Below are 22,045 nucleotides of genomic sequence, written 5' to 3' on the forward strand. Positions count from 1 at the left end.
AAAGAAACGTAAGCTTATATTCTTATCATAGGAACATGCCAAAGAATTACATAATAGTAAAAAGGCAGCATCAGAACGAGCACAAGCTCACTGTGGGATGCTGTCCTTAGTCAAGGAGTAGCTGACAATCACTCTAAGTACCAGGAACTTCCATGGTGCTGTTTTCTGGAAAGAAGAATTCACCAGAAACCTGTGAATATGTGCTCAGAGTATGTTGTAAGTTGTTGTACAGTGACAGCTGAGGCAGGAGGCTCTGAAACTTGACTTCCAAAAAGGGAAGAGGTCACATGGCATGTTAGAGTACCTGTAACACCAGTCTTATGGTGTGGAGGCATAGGGGTAATAAATTCAGGACCAGTTTAGCTGTAGAATTTGTCTAAAAAAGAAAGAAAAAGACTTTTGATTCTCACATTGTTGTGAAGAATTACCAACGACGGTTGTTTACTGACCAACTGGATCTTTGAAAACATATTTAAATGTGTAATGGTTAAGTAGCTATAAAACATCTTAAGAAATAGACAGAGAAATAAACAGCAGAGATGGAGAAGAGAAGGAGGGGGAAGGCAGGGAGGGAGGAAAAGAGAGAAAGGGAGAAAGAGAGACTCTTCTGGACCCCATGAGCACTGCACACAAACATGCATTCTGGCAAAATATCTATACAGACAAAAATTTAAGTAAATAAATCTTTTTAAATGATTGTGATTATAATAAAGAGATTTGAACCTAGCACCTAGTCCTAGCACTTATGGAGCCCTTAGTTTTATCTCTAACACTTAAGGAAATAATGTCAATAGAGATTTCACATAACTCCAGTTTCTGGCTTCTTAGGAAGACTGGCAACAGCGCTCACTGCCCAAGGATGTGAATTTACTGGAGCTAAGGCTGCTCTCCCTAGGCACTCATGTGTCTTCTGTGGTGAATTCCCAACCCTTTCCTTTTTGGTCTTATGTGCCATGATCCTTAAAGCATTTGACTTTTAGCTCCTTGTCTGGGCACTCCTTAAACTTTTTCTAATAGCGCTCGGGCATTAGTGGCCCCCAGTCATCTGCTCAGTGTTTTCTGCTGCCTACTAATACATGGATGGATTCTGGGAAATACAGGCATAAGGGCCAGCCCTACTCTCAAAGCACTCATATCATTTTCATATAAGTGAGAAGAATGTGTAAAAGTACTAATAAGTTAGAAAACTGCTTTAGCCCCTAAAAGTTCAAGAACAGCTGCTGGGAATCTTCAAGGAGAGCCAGGGTCGGTGTAAGAACCCTCTGTGGGGAAGAGAGCTTCTGGAGGAAGCTATGAATGTGAGGATCAGGCCCAGCCTCAGAACCGGTCACACACCAACAGGGAGGAGAAACTAGCAGCCAAAGTCCACCCAGTGTGAGGGAAAGGCGAAGTGTACTCGGGATTTCTAATTTCTCTAAGTATTTTCCTGGCTTATGAATCACCTTACTCCAATTCCGTGGCTCAAGGGTCTTTACTGACCACTATCTTTGGATGGAATTTTAGAGGAAACTGTCAGAAATGACCCGGGGAAAGCTAGCCACCCCATTCTATGCACTCGCTCCGAGTGGAAGCTTTGCAGTCTCTAATGAGCTGTTATTTCGTTTAAAATCTACCAAGGGAAGGTAAACCTCACATCAGGTTAGGTTAAGTATGGACAGAAGATTTGCTGAGGTCATCAGCAAAGGAGAAAAAGCTCTGAGGACTTCATTAACAAGAAACTCCTCAGCACTGAGAGAGAGAGAGAGAACAAGCTTCATCTCACAGTCTTAAGCGAAGAACACCAAGACTCAGACATACATGGCTTCCACTCAGGTCCTAATACTGATGATGTAAAGACTAAAGGGCTTTTATTTTCCTTTTGAAGTCACAAAAAGGAAAAGAGAGAAAAGAACAGAGATCTGCTGAACTGATAGTTAAGTCTAATTATAATATATTGACTTTTATTCCCTTTCATTATTTGCTCTATCCATATCACACTTAAAATGTAGCATCCCAAATAGTTACTTTCTAAGAAATCACTAATTTTAAAATGGTAGGTTATTGGTCACAACATTTCTTTGTCATACCATGCCCTTATTGTAGTTTAGAGAAGAAATTTAAAGGGGGCTGTGCTCCTATCACTGCAGGAAAAGACAATGGGACAAAAAGTACTTACAAGGACTTTTGAGAATTAATGCACAGCTAATAGAAACAAACATGGCATCTGAGATTCTGATAGAAAAGTCACAAATTGAAATAATTCTTACTACCCACTATGTGCCAGGGTCAATTTCAGAAAATGAAGTTGTCTGGAACATGTTCTCTCATTGATTAGGTGGCATCACTAACTCAAATACTCATTGTTGGCTGTGTCATCTTTGTATTTAGGTAATTATCCAATAAAAACTTCCTGGATCATGTCCTTTGGCTACAACCCATTTGTTTCTCATTGATTGCACTCATCAACATTCAATATGCACATTTATGAAACCATTTTGTGTTGCTAATAAGATAGTACCACAGTCTAGGTAAGCCATAAAGATGAAAAGTTTATTTTGGCACATAGTTCTTGGTCCAAGGTCTAGAGCTCTCCTTACAGTCCGCTTGCTGGCAGAACCCGGAAGCTGCACAGGACATCTCTTGGTACAACAAGCATTCCTCCGTGTTCTACTCTTTCTTCCCTATAAAGCTACCAAGACTTAGTCATGGAAGATCTACCATCAATGACCTCACCTCCCAAAGCCCCCACCTCCAAATACCATAGTCAAAATAAGTGTCCACCCTCTTAAGAGCTCAGGATAGGGTCAAATTCCAAGATGCATGTTGGGAAGGACTAAGAGCTAACATGTTGTCTGGTGCCCTCAGAGGCTGTCAGATCCTATGGGATTGGAATTATAGACAGTTGTGAACAGCCATGTGGGTGCTGGGAGCCAAAGCTGGGTCCCCTGGAAGAACAGTCAGTGTTCTTAACCTGTGAGCCATCTCTCTAGTCCCCTATAGCGTGGTGGTGTCTTGATAGTATCTCCACTTAGCAGGAAGTGCTGGGGAAAGCACTCAGTGGGTAGACTAGAAAATTATAATAGTCTCCACAGGAAAGGGGATTTTGCAGATTGCCTGTGATTCATCTTCTCTTCTAGGCCTTCAGCATCGTCTTCCAGAAAGCTGTGGAGAAGGCAGCTCCCGGTGAAAGCGTCAAAGAGAGAGTGGCCAATCTAATAGACAGCATAACCTTCTCGGTGTACCAGTACACCGCACGGGGCCTCTTCGAGTGCGATAAGCTCACCTACCTTGCCCAGCTCACCTTTCAGGTAAAAAGTAACTCAAAAATGTTTCCTCAAAAGGAGGAGAGGGAGTGGGGGGAGCGGGAGGGTATTGGGAGGAGGAGTGGAAGTGGAAATTCTTTAAATAAATAAATAAGGAAAAAAAAATTTTTTAAAAAAATTTTTCCTCAAGTCGTATTTACCATCCAGTCAGTAAACGTTAAGGAAACCTCGTTTGAGGTCATTTCTTAAACAAGTTCAACCTGGCCAGTCCACATGTGCCGGCCCACCGCTGGCCAGCCCATGACAAACACTCTTAATTGGCCATTGTCCCACTTGGAGCAGACTTCCTGAATCAATCAATTAGCTTTTTCCTGCTGGTACTGACTAATTTGGGATCCTTCTCAAAATGGTACTCCAGAAACCACGACTAGTCAATCAAATTGGCTCTGACCGAGCAGGGCTTTCTATGGCTGTAGCCACAGTACATCCGGGGAAGTTCTAATAATAATAATAATAATAATAAGTTCTAGCTATAATTCCTAGCAACTTGGAATTTAGGACTTCCTATGTCACTGCATCATCAGGAAGAGACTTTGATCTGCTGCTTAATCCCAACATCAAAAAGCCTTAAAACATCGCTACCTTCCTTCCCGCTTAGAACTGGGATTTTCCAATGTATAAGTAAGTGTATAGCACAGGCTCTATGAGCCCAGGACCCCCTACAATGCTTAAAGTCAGATAGCTTTTATGTTTCAGTGTCTGAGTTCATGGGTACATGCTAGCGTGCCTTTTTCACTCACCCTCTTTATTCCCAGCTGCGACCCAGACAGCTTCACCCTCACAAAGAAACCTGGATCCCACCTCTCCCTGTGAATAATCCCCACAGCCAAGCCAGAGGCTTTCTGCCCTGTGCAGAAGCCTCTCCTCGCCCCTCCAAGCCCCTGGACCTTCAGTCTTCCTTCCCTGGAAAATTCACCATTCCTGTTTTTAATAACTCTGCCTCTTAGCTTCCCCAAGACCCCAAGACGGAAATCGTGGTTGGCTTAATCTCTTCCTTCTTCTGCCTACTAGTCAGTCCTCTACTTCAAAATCCCTTTCACATTATTGATTTATATATGCATTTCTAGTTTGCATATATTCATATGTCGCTTTGACACTCGCCTCAAATCACGTCGTTTGTATGTGTCATCTGCTCAATTAAATTGCAGGCACATACTCCATGGCACTTATGATTGATATATAATACTTGCTAACCAAGATATATAGTCATCCTCTGTGTGCATTTAAGTCGTGCTGGTGTTGGGGCTGAAAACAGATGCACACAGAAGAAATTTGCATGAATATACCCTTCCAATCCACCCTCTTTAAACAGCCAAAATTGATGGGCGAGCTCTCCAGCTAAAGGCAGCAGTAATTACGCCGAGTGACAATCCCCGAGATCTTCAGCCTCCGTGACCACCGCTGAAGAATCACAGTGTTATTTTTCCCCAAACTGCAGATTCTCCTCGTGAACCAGGAAGTCAACGCTGCAGAACTGGATTTCCTGCTTCGAGCCCCAGTCCAGACAGGAACCCCCAGCCCAATGGAGTTCCTCTCCCACCAGGCCTGGGGGGCCATCAAGGTCAGTGCCAACCCCCAGAAAAGTCAAGTTCTCTCCGAGGTTTAACTTAAATATGTGTCCTCATGACGTAAGTGTGGCTCTCTCCAAGTTGAAACATGGAGTTGTGTTGAACACAGGTGCATCCCTTCCTTATACCACCACAACAGTCCCATCCTCCCCAGCCTGCTGAGAAGAAACAAGCATATTCTGGGCTGAGAGCTCTCTCTTTAGGACTAAACTGCCTTTCATCTGCCAAGGCTTAGGGCTGGAATCTGGGCGCTTCAGGCCAGCCCAGGGACTCTGGTGAAGATGCTGTCACACCGCTTCCAGAAGTCAGGCAGGGACTGGAGCTCTGCCAGGCATCTCTGTTGGTCTGAACTGAAACCCCAAGCAGAGAACCCTTTCCACCCTGCAACTATAGCACTTGAGTAGCCCATATCTATTGAGTTCATTGAACACACACTACTACTTCATCCTCTTGTCCATCTGGCAGATGGGTCTTGTTTGTTCCTGGGAACAAGAAATGCAGGTCCTACCCCTTATAAATAGCAAATCTAGGACACAAATCCATTCTGGGCAGATTAGTCTAGTTGGGATCTTATGGATGTTAAAAAAGACCTCAAACTGTAGTCTTTTCAGTAGGGACTGGGTCCACATTCGGAGCCAGACCTGCTATCTGCCAGGAAATAAGAGATAAGTGACTTCCAGCTGCAGAGGGTCCACATGTGCACTCTACGTAGGCAGCTTTCTAGTCCAGACCAAGGACACACATGAAATAGCATGTTTTTAGGATAATCGTGCATATGATCTCCCATATTTGTTCTCACGTTGTAAAGATGTTTAATAGCATGAAAAAGTATTAGAGTAATAGAATCAGCTTTCTCCAGATTTCGTACTCCATTTTTTAAGGTAATTGTGTATCCACAAGCAGTTGTAAGAAATGATCCACAGACATTCCTCATAACCTGTTTCTTTCAGTGTTTAATCCTCGGAGTACTGTCCCACAGTAGCATAGCCAGGAAACTGGCACTGAGACGGTCCACCAAGCTTGCTCCGAGTTCACAGGTCCCCACATTCTTCTATGTGTGTGTGATGTATGTACCTGTGTTTACTTAGCTTTATCATGTGCATTCTCAGACATTTTATGAATTGATTTGACTTGCTGTTGTGAATGGAATGCTCCTTTATTTCTTTCCCAATATATTTTTCCAGATTAGGCGTGCATAGATTGAAATAATTACTACTATTAAAATTCAGAAAGTCCCATCATTAGAAAGACTCCCGATTGGTTGTTCAACAATCTCCTCCCTCCCTCTGTCCTTAGTACCAAACAACCACCAATCTCTTTTCCATTTGCAGAATGATTATTAGCTCAGGGATGTCATGTGAACAGAAGCACAGTATATAACCTCTGCAGATTAGACCATCCACTCCTCCTAATTCCATTAAGGTTAATCCAAGCTGATTTATATGCAGAATGTGATCATTTATAAACATGCTGCCCACATCAAAGGACTCATCTTAGGAAATTCAAGGCTAATTCTGCTAATGTTACTGTGACTCAAAATACTTCCCTGCCTTCCATTCTAGAGAGTTGGTAGCTGGTCTTTCCTCTTTCAGAACTGCATTAGCTGCCTTCCTTGTTGGTACCACAAGCACCTGACAGATGAACTTGAGTGTTTACGTTGGCTAACAGTTTGAGTGTATAGTCAGTCGTGGTGGGAAAGTCATGAGGCCGCTGGTCATGTTTCATCCACAGCCTAGAAAACTGGGACATGAATGCTGGTATTCTACTCACTTCCTATTTTTTATTTAGCCCAGTACTTTACATATGGAACGGTGCCGTATAACTTCAGGGTAGGTCTTCCCACCTCGCATAACCCAGTCTCGAAACTTCTTTACAAGCATGCCAAGAGGCTTGTTTCTGTGGAGACTTTAAATCCTACCAAGTTGGCAATCAAAATTAACCATGCCCATTCTACTGCTTATCAAGTTGACAGCCAGACACATTGCCTTCGGGTCATGATCTTCTGTTTCTTGTTCCCAAAAGATCTTGGCCATCTCATAATGCAAGGTGTAGTCAGTCCATTTCTAAAAGTCCCCATAGTCTTCAAGAGTCCTAACACTGTTGAAAATTATGAGTCTGTTGTGAAACTCCTGTCATCTCTTAACTGCGAGCTTCTATGAGGTAAAAAATAAAACACATACTTCTATCACACAGTGACAAGGCTTTTGGTTTCATCCCCAGGATAGGAGCAAAATAAGCTTAAAACGCGTAAACATATGTTCAGCTCACAATTTTAGAGGTTTTTGTCCACGGCTTCTCAGTCCCCATTGCTTTCATCTTTGTTTCTTCTTGTTTTTATTTATCATTAGCATACAAAGTAATTGGTTTCATTGTGGAATTTAGACATGTATTTATTATTATAAGAAAGAGTCTCACTATAGAGCCCAAGCTGGCCTTAAACCCATAATCTTCTGCCTCGGCTTCCTGATTGTCGGGAATAAAGACATACACATTTGTTCTCAGGATTCCCATTGCTCTTGGGCCTGTGGTGAAGCAGTGCATTGTGGAATGGAGGAGAGCTCATGGCAGCCAAGAAACAGAGAAACAGAGAGGGACAGGCATTTAGCCCCTCCAGGGGCTGAATGTTGATACATCCAGTTTCTTGTCACCGGGCCTTGGCTCCTAGAGCGTCTGTCATCTCTCAGTGGTTCCACAAGTGACAACCAAACTGTTTAGAATGAGTCTTTGTTAGATATTTGATACCCAAACCCTAACTATTATTAATGAGATAGTTTGCTTTCATTTTTGTCTTTGAAGCCTGCTGAATATTTTGCACATGTATACTCCCCTCAAATGTTAGTCTTTCTTCCACAATATTTGTATTTAGATTTTATGCTATTGTTGAAATCATTGACTCATACACTCAAATTGTTCCAAACATTCCTCTATGAGTTTTCTAATTAACATGAGTTCGAGTTTCTGAACTTAGCTGTAAAGTCATTCAAATGAAATACAGTTGAAAGTTAAGTCTCTGAGCCAGGCAAGTGGCATTTACCTGTATAGCCTCAGCTGTTCAAACACTGAAGTAGGAGAATCTTTTGAGTTCAGGAGGTCAAAGATAACCAGTAATACAGAGAGAAGCTTCTTTTTAAAAAAAAAAAAAATCCTGCCAGGTGGTAGGGGCACATACCTTTATACCCAGTACTCCAGAGGCAGAGGCGGGTGGGTCGCTGTGAGTTCAAGGCCAGAGTGGACTACAGAGCAAGTTCCAAGATAGCCAGGGTTACACAGAGAAACCCTTCCTAAATTTTTTCAAAAAGTAAAAATTAAAAACCAGCTCCTCCATCACACTAATCCTGTGTCAAGTTCTCAGTATTCCTCATGGCCAGGGGCTACCTTGCTGGATTTGGAAATCCTGACTCAGAGTCTGCTGCCTTTATGAAAAATTTGTTCTAAAAGCATTTCTGAATGAACCCATGTGCAGAACCAGAGCAGCAATGGAGATGGACAGATTAATACAGACTCTGGATTCAGACATACCTAGGTCCAAGTGTGGTGTGTGTGTGTGTGTGTGTGTGTGTGTGTGTGTGTAGCCTCTGGCATGTTATCTGACTCTTTGCTTCCTTATCTGCAAAATGGCCATCATAGTATCTTCCCCAAAGTGAATGATCAGTAGTCAGAATCCTCTGATGGCTGTGGTGGCGTTTGCTTCACGGGCTGCTGTTGTCAAGCACTGTAAGCCGAGTTTCCTAAAATGACAGAAGTGTACCGCTGTGGAGCCTAGAAGTCAGAAGTGATGACATAGGCAGAGCCAGGCTGCCTCCAAATCCTCTGGGTGGAATTTGTCTTTGCATCTTCCAGTTTCCGGTAGCCTCTGGCTTTCCTCCGTTAGGGACCAGGAGACCCAGTCCGTCTCCAGCTGCACAGTCGGCACAAAGCTGCCTTTCCTCTCTGCGTCTCTGTGCCTTTCCCTTCTTGTAAAGGCTCCAGTCATAGTGGATTAGGGCCCACCCTCCACCCTAGTGAAACCATTTTAAGTTGAGTATACCCACAAAGACACTGTTAATTTTTTTAAAAACTTAACTTAATTGAAATGCAAACTATGCTGGGGGAAAATACTTCAAATATATCTTTCGAAGAACAAAACTCATAAGAATCCTGAATATCAATTTACCCCAACATAAGGGACATGCATGCTCTGGCTGATACAAGGGTGCCTAATAGAATCTGTCCTCAGAAGGAAAGCTTGGCAAGCACTGTGGACTGCCCAACTGGGCCAAATCCAGTTGACTTTCTCCTGTTCTTTCCTACTATGCCCTGTTTCACAAAAGTGAAGAATGGCCAAAAGCAATGGGGCTGCCGGGAATGAATGGCTGCGCCTATCTTTCCAGTCCCAGTAATCAGGAAGCCGTGGCTTCCACCTTCCTCAGCTTACCGCAAGCTAGTATACAGATTCTTTCCTTCCTTCCCTTCACAGAATGCATCCTTGGCTTGGCTTGGCTTCCCTCTGCTTTTGTGTTCTGTTTTGTGGGCTGAGCTCATCTGACTGTTTAAAGTGTTCTGCAAATGAGCAGAGCTTTATCTCTCTCTCTCTCTCCCTCTGAGTTTGCTGTGTGGAACAACAGATCCAGGTCCATCAAACTCAAGCACAGCCTGGGATGTGCACAGGTGAGGCACAAAGCAATATGTGGTACGTATCGTGGACGCCTTTGATGAATGCTTTTCAAGTGTATGCTTGGAGTTTAGCCTAAAGAAACAAACTGAGTATAATTGAATAGGAGATGATAAAAAAAAAACATTTTAAAGGATTCTATCTAATGAGGAAGGTAGATTGCCTTGCTTCCTTCCCCCAGAAGAACTAATAAGCCAGTAATGAATGACATTTCTGTGATAAAATGCTGCTTTTATTGTTATCCTTTGTAAGGCTGTTTTCAGTCCCCTCAAATGCTGAACTTTCAGGTAATGGGCATGTTCTGCTCTTCATTAGAAAATCTCATCTGTGCTGAATTTCTTTGTTTGCCTTTGAAAAGGCCCCCGACTGCCACTCTGGGTGCCAATTTAGCACTGTTGTATTTTGCTGCACAGTCCAAAGTAATTAGGTTAATTAGTCATTTCCATTTAGCTTATTAGAAGGCTAGAAATCCCGTTCCCTCATTTGGGAGATTAAATGGTACAATTGTGTTCACCAAAGAACTTCAAGGATGTGGTTTCAGACCCCGTCCTGGCAGCTGGGAGCTCTGGTCATGGTGTAATTTGCTCTGTTTTGGGGAGACACGGTGAGGGTAATTGGGCAGGAAAGGGTTAGTGATGCTGCAGGCTGAGAAGTGGGGCAGCCTGGGCATAGAGAAGAGTCAGCTCCTCAGCACACAGAGAAAGAATGACAGCAGCTGCAGCTTTGCCCAGCCCAGCCCCAGCCCTGGCCCGTCTATGGCTTTACAGGATGTGTCTATTAAACATGTTCCAAAGGCTGCCCATACCCGAGGAAGTTCTTGCCCACAGAGAACTCACAGTCTTATGGGAATTAGAGACAAGGCAGTTGAAATCCAATAACTACCAAGCCTCCATGGAAGGATCTTTTATGGTCTTCCAGTGTGGTGTCTCTGCTTGAATGTAGGATATGGCACTTGATTGCCTGGCCACATTGTTTGCATGAACAAACCCAAATTCAAGTAAACTACAAGTCCAGTGGGCTGCAAATGGTGGTGCTGGGACTGAACTCTGTCTCCCTGGGCCTTGTCCATCATTCCTCCAAGTACTCCTCGCCATGTTCATGAAAGAAGGTACTTCTTACACTATGTGGTTGGGGTGGGATTGGTCATACACAGAGCCCAGGCAGGTAAAAGGATGCTTGTTAGTCCCTTCAGGAGATGCGGGCAAACACGTCCAGGCCAGTGTCTGTGTCCTTCTGCAGCCTCCCTTTGTCCTTGTTCCCAGTACGGATTCTCTGCTAGCATCGTGTTTCTCACAGTCCCATCTCACCCTCAATGTTTTGGCTCATTTTTATCCTTCCCTTAAAATGCTTTCTCATTTTCTCTGTCTTCGTACCTGCCCAACAGAAGTCTGCATGCCTTCCAATACTTCTATTATCTCCTTTCTCCTTAAGACGAAAAGCTACTTGAAGACACATTATCTGTTTTTCCCACTATTATATTCTGATGTTCTTGGAATGTAGTAAAACATGAATAAATGTTGAAAGAATATATGAATGGATGGATGGATTCAAATAATGATAATAATTTTGAGCTCCTTAACCTTCATTGCATGGTGCAGGTACCTTGGATCCTCAGTCTACTGTTGGGGAAATGAAATATAAGGACGGAGTAGAAGCATTGCAGTCACTAAATGTATAAAGGGGTGGGTCTGTGTCAAATCCCCGCTGAATTCATGTGCTTTATGTCACTGTGGGAAAATACCTAACAGCACGACTTAAGGTGGCAATATTAATTTTGGTACAGTGCTAGAGGGTTCAGTTTATCAGGATAAGGAGGGCGTGAGGTACAGCTTGATTTACACTGTGGTAGACCAGAAAGCAGACAGCAAGGCGGAAAGTGACCGGGAATAATATATTCACAAATATCCACACCCAGAAACCTCCTTCCAGTTAACCCTTACCTCAAGTTTCCTAAATAATGCCATAAGTTGGGGGGGGGGTTAAGGTTTCAAAACAAAGCCTATATTTAAGCCATAATACTCACCCAAATTTTTATCGAGACTGATGATACCATAGATTTACTAAGGCAGCATAATAGGACTTACTACGCTTTGCATGCCCTGAAATGGACCATCTATATTACATCCCTTACCTAGAGCATCACAGATTTTTGCAGACAAAAGGATGTAATGATCTTAAGAGCCAGAGAACATGATGGATAACTGCAAGTAGACAATATTCACTTTCTGCACACAACAGGGCAGTTGCATACATGCACCCACCTTGACTGTGACAGCATGCACAAGACCCATGTCGGCTTAATGAGTCAAAACCCCAGCATGGAGGGAGAAAGGTGGTCGTTAGTTCCCTAACTGTAGGTCTATTGACTTTTGACAGCTGCTAGGATAGGAAGATGAAATTTTCTTTAGGTGAACTCTGGTGGGTCTACCACATCCCAGGACAGGCACTGTGCCCGAGGGTATATGGGCAACACAACTTGGACTCAGTTTGGGGTAGAGGGAGATAGAGAGAGAGAGAGAGAGAGAGAGAGAGAGAGAGAGAGAGAGAGAGAGAGAGAGAGAGAGAGAGAGAGAAAACAAAGTTGGGGTTACAGCTCTGAAGAAGAAGGTAGCCTGACTGTCAGAGTCAGGCTGTACCTACGACTGTGAAGGGAAGGTACCCTGGATACCTACAGCCCTGAAGAAAATGCATTCTGACTGTCAGAAGCCATAGCTGTATCCTGGTGGGGGGATGGTTTCCCCCGCAGGCATGTAACATTCCTGCTCCTCTCAGAGAGCCATTACAGCTCAGCGCTGCTCCGCTCTGCTAAGAGAGTTTCCAGTAGAGATGCCCATTGCTTCTCTGCTCTGGTGAAAGTTGTTACATGTCTGCTTCACTCTGCTAAGGGGGAAACCCTGGCAGAAACATAGCTCTTTGCTCCTGTGCTGCCGGTTAGAATTCTTACTTCTCTGCTTCACTTCACCAAGGGAGTTTTCTAGAAGAGCTGTCCATTGCATGTCTGCTCCACTTCACTCTGACTGAAGAAGATCTTCACCTAAAATTCATTCAAGAGATTTATTGGGAGAGAGGAATCCAGGAGAGTGACTGCCTCTGCCAGGGTGGAAAAGGGCAGCTCCCAATTGAACAGGCACAGAGTTTATATAGGGCTTCTTAGGGTGGAGTTTTTCCAGGGTGAAGATTTTCAGGGTGGGAACTGATTGGATTTCAATCCCTGAGCTTGGACAAACTCAGAGATCAGCTGGATTTCGTGCTCAGGGATTGGTTGATTTCGTGCCAAGGGATTGGTTGGTTTTACTGATCAGAGATTGTTTCATGCTCAGTTGTTGGGGGCAGAGTATGTTTCTTTGACTTTGATGTGTTTGATGACTTTGAACTGGACTTTGTAGAGCCTTAACAAACAATAAGCATGACCAGCAGAAGCAAAGGAAGGAGTCAAATTTAGTGAAGATGAGAACAGAACCTTAATTGAATCAGTAGAGTCAGACACACACTGAAAGTTGATGTAGAAAAGCTTGAATGGGATGGGATAGAGAAAGACGCCCCACAGAGAAGCAGTAAATGGAGAAGTGTGGTTTTCATGCTCTGTATTTGAAGCTGATGCTGACAGACTAGGCAGCCCATGGAAATGTTGGGTGGGCATTCTAGAGACATGTGAGAGATGGATGGGTTGAGTGTGGTGGTACAGTGGGTATGAAAATGTAAGGAAGAGACTACGACGTAGATGTTGGGGTTCTGTGACCCAAAAATCCTACAACACCTACTTTGACCCATTTCCCATGTAACAGTGTTTGTCTGGGTGTGACCCAGTCGCAAATATTTTATTTAGAAGGTCTATATTATACTGGTGGGCAGTGTGTTAAGAATGAACTTTGTGTACATTTTTCCTCTTTCTTAACTTTTTTCTTGAAGAAGACCCAAGACACTAGAGCAGCTTATAAATGATACTTGCTTGTGTAAAGGATGCCCCGTGCCTCTCAGCCCAGTGCAGTGCAAATCATAGCTTTCTAGAGAAGCTGCATTTTAGAACAAGAGTCTCTGACATTTCCTAGGCGCTTTCATCCATGGACGAGTTCTGCCATCTGGATCGGGACATTGAAGGATCTGCCAAGAGCTGGAAAAAGTTTGTGGAGTCAGAGTGTCCCGAGAAGGAGAAGTTCCCCCAGGAATGGAAGAACAAGACAGCCCTGCAGCGTCTCTGCATGATGAGGGCCATGAGACCTGACCGGATGACCTATGCCATACGGTAGGGGGCAGGCCACAGGCTCTGGGAAAGCATGTATACAGGGCAAACTCAGGAAAGCCAGCCTGGCATAGCTGCACTTCAATATTACTGTATGAATGTTCATATAGTAATGGGCACCTTTGTACCAAGACTAAAGCCCATGAGATAGACTGCCTTGGGTATGCCATCTGTTCTAGGTTTACCATCTGTTGTCTTGATGTCTGAATAGAAAGTTTGGGAGGAGATACCCATCAATGTCAGCATTTAAAAAGATGCCAGTCACCTATAATAAGAAGAAAGATGGAGGGATCCAGAAAGCGTATGGAGATTCTACTTTTAGCATCGCAGAAGCATAGAGTGAGGTGGTTATAACTTTAGATTGATAAATGAGGGGCAGAGAATTAATAAGGATATTTGACTTCTATCTTCTCAATCAGGTAAATTAGTGTGTAAGGGGATGGCAAATTGAATACCTGAAGAGAATGGAGGAAGCTTGAAAAGAGGTCTGTAGCTGGAGAAATGGGGAAGCACACCATGCATATATGAAGACTAGACTCTGAAACCTCAGAACTCATGCACATGCCGGATGGTTGTGACAGCCCTCCTATAACCCAAGTAAATGAGCGAAGAAATGGGGAATCCTAGGTTAAGCCAAAGTCAGCTAGTCACAATCAATGAGGTCTGAGTACCAATGGGAAATCCTGTCTCAAATTGTAAGGTGGGGAGCAATTGAAGTTGTTCAATGTCAACTTTAACCATCTACATATACATGTACCCACATGTATGTGGACATGCATACATGCACACATACCACACATATGCAACAGAAAGAACTGGACCCTGTGAAAATGAGAGAGAAGAGGGATAGACCTGTAGCTCAATCAATGTAATACTTGTCTAGCATGCATGCAGCCCACAGCTAGATCTCCAGAACCACATAAACTGGGTGTGGCAGCACAAGCCTCAAATCCCAGCACTCAAGAGGTAGAGGCAGAAGGAACATCAGAAGTTCAAGGTCATCTTCTGCTTCATAGCAAGTTTGAGGCCAGCCCCTATCTCAAAAGAGGAAGAACAGGAGAGGTGGGAACCAATCATGGAGAGATGTAGGGAAGGCGAGAAGAAGTAAGATAGAAGTATGGCCAGGGAAATGCAAAGATTCCTGAAGCTATACTTGCAGTGGTTCCAGACATCACCAGTGGATGACCCCCACCGCCGAAGATGTAAGACACAGAGGCAAATGGTTCCCAGACTAAAGTTCCAGTGACTTCAAAGCAGTAAACAAAGAGCTAGGAACGGCAGGTTAGGATATGACTAGAAGCCAAAGGCCATGGAGTCTACAGAGGCAAAAAAGAGCTTCGCAGTCACTAAGAATTTTGCAGGGAATTTGATGGGCATTGCATTGAATCTGTAGATTGCTTTTGATAAGATTGTCATCTTTACTATGTTAGTTTTACCTACCCAAGAGCATGGGAGATCTTTCCACTTTCTGGTGTCTTCCTCAATTTCTTTTTTCAAATATTTAAAGTTCTTGTCATATAAGTCTTCCTCTTGTTTAGAGTTACTTCGAGATATTTTATGCTATTTGTAGCTATTGTGAAGGGTGTTGTTTCTCTGATTTCTTTCTCAGCACATTTATCATCTGTGTAAAGGAGGGCTACTGATTTTTTTTAGTTAATCTTGTGTCCTGCTACATTACTGAAAGCGTTTATGAGTTATAGAAGTTCTTTGGTAGAATTTTTTAGGTCACTTATGTAAGCTACCGCATCATCAGCAAATAGTGAGAGTTTGACTTCTTTTCCTGATTTGTATCCCTTGGATCTCCTTTTGGTATCTTATTGCTCTGGCTAAAACCTCAAGAACTGTATTGAATAGATCTGGAGAGAATGGACAAACTTGTCTTGTTCCTGATTTCAGTGAGATCACTGTGAGTTTCTCTTTATTTAGTTTGATGTTGGCTGTTGGCTTACTGTATATTACCTTAATTATGTTTAGATATGTTTCTTGTATCCCTGCTCTCTCCAAGACTTTTATCATGAAGGAATGTTGTATTTTGTCGAAAGCTTTTTCAGCATCTAATGAGATGATCATGTGGTTTTTATTTTTCAGTTTGTTTATATAATGGATTACGTTGACAGATTTTTGTACGTTGAACCATCCCTACATCTCTGAAATGAAGCTGACTTGATCATGGTGGATAATGGTTCTGATGTGTTCTTGGATTCGATTTGTCAGTATTTTATTTAGTGTTTTTGCATCAATGTTCATGAGTGAGATTGCTCTGTAATTCTCTTTCTTAGTAATGTCTTTATGTGGTTTGAGTATCAGGGTAATTGTAACCTCATAGAAAGAGTTTGGCAATGTTCCTTCTGTTTCTATTGTGTGGAACAATTTGAGGAGTATTGGTATTAGTTCTTCTTTGAAAATCTTGTAGAATTCTGAGCTGAAACCATCTGGTCCTGGGCTTTTATTGGTTGGAGATTTTGATGACTGTTTCTATTTCTTTAGCAGTTATAGGTCTATTTAATTTGCTTATCTGGCCTTGATTTAATTCTGGGAACTGATATTTATCCAGAAAGTTGTCCATTTCCTTTAAATTTTCCAATTTTTTGGAGTACAGGTTTTTGAAATATGACCTGGTGATTCTCTGGATTTCCTCTGTGTCTCTTGTTATAACCCCCTTTTCATTTCTGATTTTGTTTATTTGGATATTCTTTCTCTACTTTTTGGTTAGTTTGGATAAAGGTTTGTCTATTCTGTTGATTTTCTGGAAAAACCAACTATTTGTCTCATTGATTCTTTGTATTGTTTTCTTTGTTTCTATTTTGTTGACTTCAGCTCTCAATTTGATTATTTCCTGTTGTCTAGTTCTCCTGGGTGAGTTTGCTTCTTTTTGTTCTAAAGTTTTCAAATGTTTTGTTAATTCACTAGTGTGGGATTTTTTCCAGCTTCTTTATGTAGACATTTAGTGCTATGAACTTTCCTCTTAACACTGCTTTCAATGTGTCCCATAAATTTGGGTATGTTGTGTGATCATTTTCATTGAATTTTAGGAAGTCTTTAATTTCTTTATTTCTTCCTTTACCCATTGATGAGTCAGGTGAGCATTGTTTAATTTTCATGTGTTTGTGGACTTTCTGAAATTAGTGTTGATGTTGAATTCTAGTTTTAAGCCATGGTGATCTGATAAGATACATAAGGTTATTAATTTAATAAAATTTACTAAAAAAAAAAAGAAAAAAAAAGAAAAATACTAAAACAAAGAGTAATTACAAATTGTTCTCTAAGCATTTCTTATGCATTAGAAATGAGAATGTGTAATGCCCTGTAATAATAAATAGTTAAAAGTCAAAAAAAAAACCACTTTGAGATACCATCTAAAAAAAAAAAAAAGAAATTGTGTATGTTGAGGTTTGTTTTGTTCTGAGTATGTGGTCAATTTTTGAGAAGATTGCATGAGGTGCTGGGAAGAAGGCTTATTCTTTTCTGTTTGGATGGAATGTTCTATATATGTCTGTTAAGTCCATTTGAGACGTATCATCTGTTAGTTCTCTTATTTCTCTGTTCATTTTTTGTCTGACTTACCTGTCCAGTGGTGACAGGGGAGTGTTGAAGTCTTCCACTATTAGTGTGTGGGGTTTAGTGTATGATTTAAGCTTTAGGAGTGTTTCTTTTACATATGAAGGTGCCCTTGTGTTCATGGCATAGATGTTCAGAATTGAGATTTACTCTTGGTGTATTTTTCCTGTGACTAATGTGAAATGTCCTTCTTTGTCTCTTTTGATTGATTTTAGTTTGAGGTCTATTTTGTTAGATATTAGAATAGCTACACCAACTTGTTTCTTAGATCCATTTAATTGGAAAATTTATTCCCAACCCTTTACCCTGAGGTCTGTCTTTGAGGTTGAGGTGAATTTCTTGTATGCAGCCGGATAGATTCTGTTTTCGTATCCTATCTGTTAGCCTGTGTCTTTTTATAGTGAGTTCAGTCCATTTGTATTAAGGGATATTAATGACCAGTGATTGCTATCTCCTGTTAATTTAGTTTTCGTTGTGGGCAATGTTAGTTTTTGTGTTTTTTTTTTTTCCCCTACTTTGGGATTTGCTGCTGTGAGACCTTCAGTTGTCTGTGTTTTTGTTGATGTAGCCAACTTCTTTGGGTTGGAGTTTTCCTTCTAGTATTTTATATAGGGCTGGGTTTGTGACTAGGTATTGGTTAAATCTGGTTTTGTCATGGAATATCTTGTGTTGTCCTTCTATGTGATAGAAAGTTTTGCTGGGTCTAGTAGTCTGGGCTGGCAACTGTGGTCTCTTAATGTTTGCATAAGGCTTGACCAGAACCTTCTGGTTTTCATTGTCTCCATTGAGAAGTCAAGTGTAATTCTGATAGGTCTGCCTTTATATGTTACTTGGCCTATTTTCTTTGCAGCCCTCAATATTCTTTCTTTATTCTGAATGTTTAGTGTTTGATATTTACATAGCTAGGGGACTTTTTTTTGATCCAGTCTATTTGGTGTTCTGTAAGTTTCTTTTATCTTCATAAGCATATCTTTCTTTAGGTTGGAAAAGTTTTCTTCTATGATTTTGTTAAGTATATTTTCTGTGCTTTTGAGTTGAATTTCTTATCCTTCTTCTATACCTATTATTCTTAGGCTTGGTCTTTTCATGGTGTCCCATATTTCCTGGATATTTTGTGTTAAGCTTTTGTTAGATTTAGTGTTTTCTTTGACTGATGAGCCTGTTTCCTCTATTGTATCTTTGGTGCTTGAGATTCTCTCTTCTATCTCTTGTATTCTACTGTTTATGCTTGCATTTGTAGTTCCTGATCATTTTCTCATGATTTCTATTTATATACTTCCCTCAGCTTGTGTTTTTTATTGTTTCTCATTCAGTTTTCAAGTCTTGAATAGTTTCTTTCATATGTTTGATTGCTTTTTTTTTTGGTTTTCTTTAAGGGATTTGCTGATGTCTTCCAATTTTTTGTTTGTCTTTTCCTCCATTTCTTTGAGGGGATTTTTCATTTCCTCTTTAAGGGCCTCAAACATTCTCCTAAAGTTACTTTTAGGTCATTTTCTTCTGCCTCATCTATATTTGGTTGTTCAAACCTTGCTGTTGTAGGGTCACTAGTTTTTACTGATGTCGTGTTGCTCTTTGTGGTGTGGCATGTGTTCTTACTTTATCTACCTATCTTTTCATCTGATTGGTGTAGTTGGGGCTGTCTGTGACTCTGGAGATCAATCCTCCATCAATGCTCAGATGGTTGCTCCTCGTGGTACAGTCAGTGCGACAATTCCAGTCACCCTATTGGTCACTCCATATTCCTGGAGGTCGCTTGGCACTCCTGGGGTTTGCTCTGCTCCTGTGAAGTTCACTGTCTCAGGCCTACTCTGGCCTAGGTCACTGGCTCATTCCTCTATTTAAAAAAAAACATTGGGTAATACACATACAGAGGTGAGTTATATAGGGTGTTTATTATACTTCAAAACATTGCTTTTTAAGGATAGAAATTATAAGATAGGAATAATAAGACACTAGATAGGAAAGAAATGGGAAGAAGAATGGGCTGTTGGGAAATCATCAGAGAGGCCCAGAAATTGAAATTCCTGCACTTTTCATGGCACTCATTCAGGCAAAGGCTTGTTGAGATAAAGATATAGTACCAGTGACTATAAAGATTGAAGATTTGGGTCTGAGAATGAGCTGTTTCAGACTTACAAAAATATCCCCAGATACTGGCAAAGATTGAAGGGTAGCCATGAATGGTGCAAAGGAGCGAGTAAGGAGTAAAAATCAAGTGGTCTGAGGTTTGTCCACACATGCTGATGTCACTCAGGCTGGAGGAACATTCATGAGCCAAGAGCTCAAGTGTTGAGTGAATGTGGAAAATACCAAAGGGGATGGTAGATGGCACTGGTGTGCATGGCGAGTGGATACAGCCAGGAGAAATGACTCTCAGTGAAGCCACACAAGTGGAAAGGTGTGGCCTTGAAGATAACTATTAGACCGTGAATACTATGTGGCCACTGCCCACCCTGAGATCCATCTAGTGCAAGAGAATTAGCCCAGCTGAGAAGGATGCAGGAGAAGCTATGTCTTGGGGAACAGCAGAAAGGTCAGCAAACATCAGGAATTCATCTAGAAATCTAGTAGGATGGAAGGATTTGCTTCACACAAAATGCAACACGTTGGGAAAGAGCACTGTGGGCAGGAGTGCAAGAAAAACCAGTGACAAATAGAATATCCAAGAGTCCTGTGGGACCTTAAATTCTGGGCATGTTGGCACATCACAGAGATATAGAGTAGGTCAGATTTAGCTGCCCATAGTCATTCAAAGACGTTGGTCCTAGCAGTCTCCAGAAAGGTGAGATGATGTGAGAAGATACCAGGTCTACAGAGGGAAGCAGCAATGGTCTGGTTGGAGAGCAGTAGGAGCCCAGATCTAAGCGCTTGGATTGGAACTAGTAGTACAGACAGTACGTGTTGACAAGATGTGAACCTGAAGCCAGTCCTAAATCTTTAACAATCAACCCCAAGAGTGTGAATATGCCTTTTCATTTCTAGAAGCCTCTGCTTCTCAAATGCTATGATTTTTGGACTGATATGCATGCTTGTGTCCTGCAGAGATTTTGTTGAGGAGAAGTTAGGAAGCAAATACGTCATGGGAAGAGCACTCGATTTTGTAGCCTCATTTGAAGAGTCAGGACCAGCCACTCCCATGTTTTTCATCCTGTCTCCGGGGGTGGACCCACTGAAAGATGTGGAGAACCACGGTAAGGAAAGCTTGCTTTGGAGCCAAGGTTGGTGGTAGTCTGTGCCCTTTCATTCACTGGGTCTATTGCTTTCTCTTTTCTACATTCAAGGTTCACTGTGTAAAACTCAACCTTCACAGGCCAGACAGAAGTCAGGGTTACTGCTAAAGCAAAGCCACAGCATTATGAACCAAAGAGAAAATTGGATTTCTTTGTAACCATTCTGTGCAGACCTGTGACTCATGCTATAATATTGTATGAATAGGGCATCTGATTTTGTCATTTAGTGTGAGATTCCTTGTCTCAGAATCAGCTGCTAGAATGATTGAATTGTCTGGCAACCCCTGTCAAAGTTAAGTTCAACCAGGACAGGAAAAATAGGTCAGCAGTTAAGAGTGCCTGCTGCTTTTGCAGAGGTCCTGAGTTCAGTTCCCAGCACCTACATCAGGTGACTCACAAACACTTGGACCCCTAGATCCAGAGAATGTGATGCTCTATTCTGGCCTCCATGGGCACTACACTCAGCATACACTGACACAGATACATACACATAACTAAAAATAACAATTAATGTCTCATTTTTAAAATTATATTGATCATAAGTGTAAGAGCTTGTTTGGGAACTATTAACTCTATTCTGCTGATCTCTGTGTTTCTGCATGCCAATACTAACATTGGAGCTTTATGGTAAAAACTTAAATCAGAAAATGAGTCCTTCGACAGTTTTCTTTAAGATTACTTCAGCTCCATGAAGTCTCTTGTATTTCCATACAACTTTTAAAATTATTTTGTCAAGTTCTGTAAAAATTAAAGAACAGTCCATTCAGACTTTAAATAGGGATTTTTGCAATTACCATGTAAGTCAACTGGGGACATGTGGTTACCTTAACAATGTGAAGTACTCAGTCTGCTTTCCTAAACCATCCAGACTACCTGGGGTGGTGACACCACCCACTATGGGATGCCCACTTACATCCATCATCAATCAAGAATATGCATCACAGACTTCATAGACCAATCTGATGGCATTTTCTCAATTGAGGTTCTGTCTTCCAAAACGAGTCAATCCTGTGTCAAGTAGACATAAAAACTAGCCAGGATACCCATAGCCTCTGGTTTTTGGTTCAATGTCATGATCTCTAAATATCCTCAGAAGAATTTTTTTGCAGACACTTAAACTCATGTGAAATTCCACTTTGTTTCATATGTAAATGAAGATTTTCTTTGGGCGCTTCCAGTTTTTCCTAGAGTTGCAAATTCCCTTGAGAAAAGAAATAAATATCATTTCTAATTATCACTAGCTTCATACTCATTCTCTGTGTTGAAAGGCATTCTCTTTTTTTACTCTAGAAGGCATTCTTACTACAGTTATTAGCATCCTCTTACAATATGAATGAATTCTATTTTAGCTTTCTAGGAAGCTAATATCCCTGGGTTTATTTTCTTGACATCCCACCTTAATTATATATATTTTAATTCCACTTATTTCCTATTTTGCACTTTCATTTTGCTGGCACACATCAGAAAAGAATCCTAACAAATAACATTTCTGAACC

The 22,045-nt window shown here is 41.6% G+C and overlaps 1 protein-coding gene across 1 annotated transcript in view; it reads left to right on the top strand.

The window, feature by feature from the left end:
* Positions 1–22,045, top strand: part of Dnah9 (dynein axonemal heavy chain 9) — a 362,388-nt gene that overhangs the window by 305,289 nt on the left and 35,054 nt on the right. Inside the window, exons 58-61 of the mRNA XM_087910517.1 lie at positions 3,117–3,287; positions 4,741–4,863; positions 13,571–13,764; positions 20,362–20,510. Coding sequence (XP_087766643.1) covers positions 3,117–3,287; positions 4,741–4,863; positions 13,571–13,764; positions 20,362–20,510 — 637 coding nt within the window. The remainder of the gene's footprint in view (positions 1–3,116; positions 3,288–4,740; positions 4,864–13,570; positions 13,765–20,361; positions 20,511–22,045) is intronic.

Source organism: Myodes glareolus, chromosome 9 (assembly GCF_982192425.1).
Source record: "Myodes glareolus chromosome 9, mMyoGla1.1, whole genome shotgun sequence".
Taxonomy (NCBI): domain Eukaryota; kingdom Metazoa; phylum Chordata; class Mammalia; order Rodentia; family Cricetidae; genus Myodes; species Myodes glareolus.